The sequence below is a fragment of the Manihot esculenta genome, chromosome 8 (genome assembly GCF_001659605.2).
Source record: "Manihot esculenta cultivar AM560-2 chromosome 8, M.esculenta_v8, whole genome shotgun sequence".
NCBI lineage: Eukaryota > Viridiplantae > Streptophyta > Magnoliopsida > Malpighiales > Euphorbiaceae > Manihot > Manihot esculenta.
Window position 1 is genome coordinate 40,384,601 of NC_035168.2, and position 8,200 is coordinate 40,392,800.

Genomic DNA, 8,200 nt, shown 5'->3' on the forward strand with positions numbered 1-8,200 from the left:
AGATTTCGTTATCCACAAAAGAACCATGTTGTTGTATCTATCCCACGCAGCAAATATGGAGTCACTTTTTTCTGGTTTCTTAAGACTTTTATCGATGAATCTGATCTTATTTTTGGATTGTAACACCATTTTCATTATTTTTGCCCAAGAGTGATAGTTCGGTCCAGAAAGGACTGGAGACACCAAAATTAATGCTGAATTTTCATTTGAATGAAGAAAATATGAATTCGAAGGATTAGTAAGATAATTGTTATTCGAATTTGTATTTTTGGTAGCAAATGATTCAACGGTCATGGATAAAAGCATAAAAGTAGAAGATTAGGGAAAAAGAAAAGAAACTGAAGGAAAGAACAAAAAGAAACTTCGTGCAAAAGAAAAACTCTCGGGACAAAAAGAAAAACTCTCGGAACGTAAAGAAAAACTCTTGAAAAAAAAACTTCGCGCGAAAGAAAAAATTATGGGGAATGAAAGAAAAACTTCGAGACGTATGAGAGAAATTTCGTGAGGGAAAACACTTGGAACGGATGAGAGACTTCGCGAGGAGAATAATGAGAGACTTCACATGGGAGAGAAGACTCGAGACGGATGATAGATTTCGCGTGGGAGAGAAGACTCGGTGGGAGAGGAGTTTTCTTTCTCGGGACAAAGGAGAGATTTCGTGTGAAAAAAAAAAGGTTTTCTTGAGCAGTGATAATTATTGCTCTGATATCATACCAATATTACTGAAAAAAAAATGATATTCACTCTTCATTATAAATATCTTGAGAAGTCTCATATTTATATACAATTCAAGAAAGGGAAAGAACTAACTATATTATTTTAGAATAATTTATAAGAATCTATATTATTCTTAGAAACAATTATTTTTCTTAAATAACTGAATCCCTTAATATTTCATATTTTTAAATCATAATGAGATACTATTATAATTTTTTTTTTTACTATGATTGACTCTCATTAAAATTTAAATTCCAAATCTCTAATTTAAATTCGAGATCCCTAATTTTAGTGGCAACTCTAATGCTATTGAGTTTAAGTCCATTTGAATTGATAAATTAGTTAGTATCAAATATTGAGATATACATGAATAACCTTAACTTAAAGCCCTCTCTTTCTGTTCTCCATAAAACAAATTACCTTATTTAAAAGGACCACCACAGAATTAAAATTGGAATGCACAAGATCAAGTCAAGAATATCGACAGATGTTGTCCTCTCCTTTATCCTATCTTCAAAATTATTACTACATAAAAATAAAATAGAGAAAAAAAGAAAAAGAAAAAAGAAAAGCTCTCATAGTGTTGGATATCTTGATTGTTTCTTAAATGCCAAATTCCTGAGGAACTGATGGAGAGGCACATGGTATGGGTATGCTTGTGGGCTTAGCATGTTGGCCCATGCATACTGCACTAGTCCTTTTCCCAACTGGTCCACCTAATTAAGTAGCATGGATTTTTTTTTTTTTTACCACCTTCCAGCTTTAGGCTTCAGTTGCAAATTCAGCATTAGGAGCGACTCTTGTTTTAGGTTGCCCCATCCATTTTCCAGCTGCATATTCAGGAGGGGGCTGTGTTGTGTAGGGCAATGGACTGAAATTGGGTGCCCACATCTTTCCAAATGATGTCATTCATTCTCCCAGCTTAACTTTTAATTTTATGGCAATCATCACACCCACAGGACTCTTTTATTATTTGTTTTAGAGGAATTGTCAATTTTTAGAGTGGTGACTAATCAAATCAATAACCCCTCCTTTTTTCTACCTTCTCGTCTATTTCATTCTGCACAATATATATTAGTGTTCTTAATCTTCCATTGGTATGGTAATGAGCCGGTTTCTTAAACGTTTTAGTTTAAGATTTAGGAGTTTTGAATCAGATCACGTTATTCTCTTGGTTTGGTCTTACCTACTATTTGTTAGCAATTTGAAGACACGGTCGTGTTTAATGTTGAAGTAATTGGAGATAGAATCCAAAATTAAAAAGGAATTGAACTCTATATATTAATCTTCAGTTTAATTACCTTTATTGTAAAGAATTAAATACTTCAACCCAAAAAATATTTGATAAATTAATAACAAAAAGTATGAAAAATAAAAATAATTAATATTAAAGTTGTTTTTTTAATATGAATTAATTAATACTGTATTTCTTCAAATATAATTAAAAACAAAATAACATAATCATCCCAACAAATTTAACATTATTATTATTATTATTATTATTATTATTATATAACTTATACAAGTAATTAGAGTATGTTGATAGCAATAGCATATATATTAGTTGAACTAACATGCCTAAATCTGTACCTAAACCAAGCCAAATCAAGCATAAAAATGATAAGATCAACTTATTATTCAACAATAATTGGTTTGATTATATTTGAAGAAACACTCCTACAAGTTATTATGTTATTTGACTTTCAAGTCAGGAAGCAAGTAGATATTTGGAAATTGTTTTTTTTTTTTTTTTCAAATAAAAGAAAAGGGAAAGTCTTTGCAGGGAAGTAACACACCACAGGAATTTATGTATTTGTTGGTGAAGCAGCAAATTCTCAATAATTTGTCAGTCTTGAAGGTGGTTGTAATTAAATGCCAATGCTTATCAACTGCTATTAAGAGCAATATAGCAAATACACTCTCAGCCTTTGGCTTTTTCTTTACTTTTACTACTCACGACTGATTTAAGTAACTTGTAAAACTTCATGTAATGGGAAATGAATAGTCTATTTGTTAATCCATATTTTTTTTTTTTGAATCAATTGTTAATCCATATTTAGCATTGATTTATGAAATAATTAATTAAGTATAAAAAATGAAAAAGAAATTACTAGATGATGAATATTGTAATTTTGATTAAATGAGTAACAAAATTTCAAAGACGATGAGTTGAAAGTGGGACCGATTACGAATGGCCTCTCAGTTGCGAGGTGCCATTAGAAAGTGACGCAAAAAATCATGGACACAGAATAAAGATACAGCGAGCCAGGTTAAAAGAAGAGAAGAGCTCCATCAAAGTTAGCAAAAAGAACAAAGTTAGTATTTCTTACTACAATTATAGACTTTCAATTGGTGATAAATGCAATAATTAACTGAGGTTAAAAGCCCTTGATAATTGCCATAAACATCAATGCACATGCTCTCATGCGGGAGCAGACAAGTGGCTTTGTAATGATCTTCACACTAATTATTTGTTTTTTTTTCTTTTATTTGTATATATCTAGACTTTATTTTTTATATAATTTATGAATGCTTATATTTATATGAGTATGATATATACTAAATTTGTTGCACCAAGTATATTCTATCAATTTTCTATTTTTACATTATGATTAAGAAAACTTATTAAGTTTAAGATATAAATATATTAAATTTATCTTCATCTCTTAATATATTTTAAAAAGATTATTCCAGAAAATTAATATTTTAAACAAATAAAATATTATATGATTATTTGAAAATTTTTGTAATTAAAAAATATTGTATTCATTTTTAATTAGTATATTTTTAAATAATTATAATAGACCAAATTGTATCACTGTTTATAAGGATGCATATAAGTTCAATTGAAAGAAATTATTTCAAATATTAGATGACATAATGAAGGAAAATCATTGTTTAATTTTCTAGGTGCAGATTAAATGTTTTAATTGTTTTTATTTTTTAATTAAAATTTCAATAATCTTTTAATATATTTAAATCTTAATTAAATTTTATAAGGATTTAAATCGGTCATAATTTTTATCAATTTTATTTCGATTTTAAGTCAATTCTTCGGGTTAGATGAGAGACTGTGTCAGATTTACCATTCTGAATACTGGGGCTAGGCCTCCATTGACAAATCTACACATAAGCACGGGTCTTAAGGCTGACACTTAACTACATTTCAGATCTAACGACACTCTCTCTTTCTCTCTCTCTGCGTGTGTGTCTGTGTTTGAGAACGTAAATAAAACATAAAATAAGCGCAGAGTAACTTACTGTGCTCCCTGGGTTTGCACTTACTGCATTCCCTTCTCTGCACTACCAGATCTTATTATTCGCCCTCCATGCTTAGAAATGCGTTTGGCGGCTACTCAACCCTACGCCTGCTGAACTGACCAATCATGAGTAGGAATAGTTTGAGAGAATCTCTAGTCGGTGGCAGGAATGTTCCGCCTGGATCGCATTCTCAGCACCACCGCCGAGGTCATAGTTTGACCGCTTTTGCCAGAGATACCGACGAGAACTTAGATCTCTTCTCCAAAAGCCGACGCAGCCTCTCTGTCGCCTCTTCCGACGAAGCTTCCGATGGTATTTCCTCCATTCAATCAATCGGTGTTTCCATTTTTTGCTTTCCATAGCTTTTTTTTAGATCGTGCTTTACTGCTTCCGTTCCCCGTATTTTTGTTTTTGGCGGCAGAAGCTGGATACTGCTGTTAGGCGATTTCTAGAGTTCTATATTTGGGTGAAAGATATCCGATTTTTCGGTATACCTGTTTTTTCATTTCCAGTTCATTTATGTTTGATTTGTCGGCTTTGAGTGGGCAGTTTTCTCTAATCGCTCCAAAAGGGGAGGATTTTGAAGCTGAAAATGTTGTTCTTTGAGCAACATTTAATTAACTGAATCCTATCTTTAGAAAAAAAACGACGCCGTTGGTAGTTGAAAAAAAAAACAGAGTGGCTCAACGGCGTCGTTTTCTCAGCCGCGATTCACGGTCGCCTTTCTTTTTCTCTTGCGTTCAGCAATGGAGTCTTTTTTATCGATGAAATTTTACCTGACAGCGGTTGCATTTATGATTTTGGCTATTGTAATTTTAGTGTCCAATATTATTTTGATCTCGAATTGTCGGTAAAGAAACTGCTTGGGGATTTCTGAATTGTGCAAAGTATATGTCTTACAAACTTCTTCTATTTTTCTTTTTCATTTTTGGTTCTTTTTCTTTTTTGGAAAATTGATATTCTTATGATGTGAGTCTTCATTGCAGTCTCAGTGAAACTAGGAAGACTTTCTGTTGGATCAGCCAAACTAGCAAAGAGCGGGATCGATGATCTATTGTCATCTACAGATGGAGGGAAGCATGATTATGACTGGTAAAGTATTGGAATCTCACATCATTAATCACATATTGAAGTTCAGATCTATATTAATTTCTTCTTCCCCATGAATTGCCATCGTGTTAGGTATAAATTTTTTGAGTTATCTGAACCTTTTGCCACATCTGTTAAAGATCGTATAGAATGAAATAATTTGGAAAATTACTAAAAAAAAATGAATAAATGAAACTGTTGGTGAAAGTGTCTTTCGAAGCTGCCAGAAATCATCTCTAATATTTCCATCACCAGGAATATAAAATGGACAATTGTCTTCTATTGCTTTTGTATCTGATAGTGACAGACAATTTGTGATGGATATTTCAAATAACAGCATATTTGCAGGATGATATGAAGGACGACCTCTCGTTAATGATAGATTCAAATGTTTACCTGAATGCTTTCTTGATAATTTGGATGTTGAATGATTATATAGGACTATTGCTCTAACTAAGGAATTCTTATTTCTTGTGGTGCTTCTTTACCTCTAGTACTAGTGCTTAAAGTGCTTTTGGCCTGAAGTTTTAGAAGTTAAATATTCATTTTGTGTGAAATGCACATATCTAGATCACATTGTTACTGTTGTAACATCCATATATAGCTGAACTTACCATTAATCATGTCCTTAGGCTTCTCACTCCTCCTGGAACTCCTCTCTTTCCATCATCTGAGGGCAGCGAGTCACAACCAACTTCAGTGGTTCCAAGAAGCAGTTCCTTGGCTAGATCAGTTTCTACTACAAAAGCTTCAAGGGTATGCAGTACCCTTTTCCTTTATTTGTTACTGCAACTTTGAACTATTTTACACCAATCCATATTAACTCCTATTGAAGTTTTTATTTGGAAGGACTTTGGCACAACACGTATTCAATTTTTGAACTTCCAACTGAATGATTAAATTCTTTTTATGTTTTTGTGTGTTTTAGCTTTCTGTCACGCAGTCAGAGAGCCACCATTCCACCAGACCTACTAGAAGCAGTTCAGTGACTCGCTCCTCTATCTCATCTTCTCAATTTAGTACTCATTTGTCAAATAGATCGTCTTCAATCCTAAATACAAGCTCAGCTTCAGTCTCATCTTACACAAGACCATCCTCCCCAATTACCCGCTCTCCATCTACAGCAAGACCTTCCACGCCGTCTTCTCGCCCACTAACATCACGTTCTTCAACTCCATCAAGAGTTCGTCCAGCCCCCACTAGCTCTTTAGTTGACAAAACGCGGCAATCCCAAAGCTCAAGGCCCTCTACTCCAAGTTCAAGGGCACAAATTCCTGCAAACTTGAGTTCAACTGCTTCACGTTCAAATTCTCGTCCATCTACACCCACACGTCGGAATCCAGTACCTTCAGTGTCATCTGCCTCAGGTCCTTCAATTTCAACTTCAGCTGGGCGTGTTCTTTCAAATGGGCGGACATCTGCACCATCATCACGACCAAGTTCCCCAGGCCCTCGAGTCCGGCCTCCACAACAGCCAGTTGTTCCCCCAGATTTTCCTCTTGACACCCCTCCAAACCTCAGAACGACTTTGCCAGACAGACCACTCTCTGCTGGTAGGTCCCGGCCAGGTGCGGCAGTCACTATGAAGGGGAACCCTGAAACTACTGGCTCAACAAATGCGCCAAGGAGACATTCATCTCCAATTGTCTCAAGGGGAAGACTAGTGGAGGCCCCTGGAAAGTGTCGTGTGCATTCAAATGGGCATGTTACTGATATGTCTGAACCTCGAAAATTGTCGCATGTCTCAGATTTAGCAATGCGGAAATCTGTTAAGTCATCATCAACTACCACAGAGAGTACTGGCTTTGGGAGGACAATATCTAAGAAGTCTTTGGATATGGCTATCAGGCATATGGTATGTACATTCTCTTTTTCGTGTTATAATTCATTAACCTTTAGTTTGTATAATACAAATCTGAAATTTGGAGTCTCAAACAGTTTTTAACCTTCAATTAAAGTTAATGTGGAAAATTTTAATTTTGTTAAGTTGAAAACCTGTCAGATTCAAGTCCATTTGCTAATAGCGGATATAATCATGGTCATGCAAGTAGGCTAGAATAGTAGAATTGTCAGCTGCTGTGCATCATCACATGGTGAGATAACCCTCAGATTGCTACAATCATGCCTGAACAAAAATAAGAATGAAATGCTTGTATATTTTCTTGCATTTATTTTAGCAATATGATCTTTTATTTTTACTTTTTGTTTCCTGGCAGTTCATTTAAGTATTTTAGCTGGGAACCTTTTGGGTGTGACTAGGGTTGAATTAGTTTAGTTTTCATGGTTGAGAGCTTGAAAATGTGATGGCATTGTGTATTAGGTGCACAGGTGGAAGGAGATGTTGCCATGTTGCATTGGTTTCTTGCTATTTGTTAATGCAATGAAAAGTTTTGGTTATATTTGATAGATAATAATGGATCCTAATGCAATGAACAATTTCTTTATTATGTGAGGTTGCAATTACACAACATTTTTCTTCTTTTGCCCTAACTCCCTTCTCCCTTTTCAAGTACCTTTTGTCTTCACTTTCAAAGAAGATGATCGTAACAATAGATAAACTAAATGATGCAGGACATAAGAAATGGCACAGGAAGCACTCGTGCGCTTTCAGGCACAACTCTTTTTCCCCAAAGCATTCGATCTGCTTCGAAAACCCAATCTGTACGTTCTATGAGTGCTCCAGAATCCATTAACAATAGAGATATTATAGAGAATGGAAATCATATGAGCAGTCCAGCAGAAATTGGAAGTGAGGCCATTGATGGAAGATACTATGCAAAATTGAGCGAAGCCGACAACTATGAGAGCTCCCGGTATGATGCGATATTACTTAAAGAGGATTTGAAGAACACAAACTGGCTGCACAGTATTGATGACAAATCTGATCAAGGATCAATCTTTGATAATGGATTTGAGTCTCTCCCTGAACCGTTTGGTCCATTGTAACAAATGAGGATTTTTTTTTCCTTTTTAAAGATATTTATTTTTTTTATAAAATTATTTTTTATTCTCTTGAATTATTTGCTTACATGGAAAAAAAATTGTCAACTTTTATCACTAGAGACTGATAAAATGAAGAGGCGGTCATTGTGTACTTGAATGAGATGAATGGTTTCACTGTTGGCTTTCTCTG

The 8,200-nt window shown here is 34.3% G+C and overlaps 1 protein-coding gene across 1 annotated transcript; it reads left to right on the forward strand.

Moving 5' to 3' along the window:
* The first annotated feature begins 3,820 nt into the window (after window positions 1–3,820).
* LOC110621679 (flocculation protein FLO11) lies at window positions 3,821–8,200 on the forward strand. The gene is made up of 5 exons (XM_021765956.2): window positions 3,821–4,290; window positions 4,965–5,070; window positions 5,700–5,823; window positions 5,996–6,922; window positions 7,639–8,200. The coding sequence occupies exons 1-5, from the start codon at window positions 4,104–4,106 to the stop codon at window positions 8,011–8,013; spliced, it is 1,719 nt and encodes a 572-aa protein (XP_021621648.1). The 5' UTR covers window positions 3,821–4,103; the 3' UTR covers window positions 8,014–8,200.

Bases quoted from the DNA above. Each gene is read 5' to 3' on its own strand.
- LOC110621679 (XM_021765956.2), top strand. From the start codon at position 4,104: ATGAGTAGGAATAGTTTGAGAGAATCTCTAGTCGGTGGCAGGAATGTT. The intron at 4,291-4,964 runs GTATTTCCTCCA...TCTTCATTGCAG, and splicing joins TTCCGACGAAGCTTCCGATG to TCTCAGTGAAACTAGGAAGA. The intron at 5,824-5,995 runs GTATGCAGTACC...TGTGTGTTTTAG, and splicing joins CTACTACAAAAGCTTCAAGG to CTTTCTGTCACGCAGTCAGA.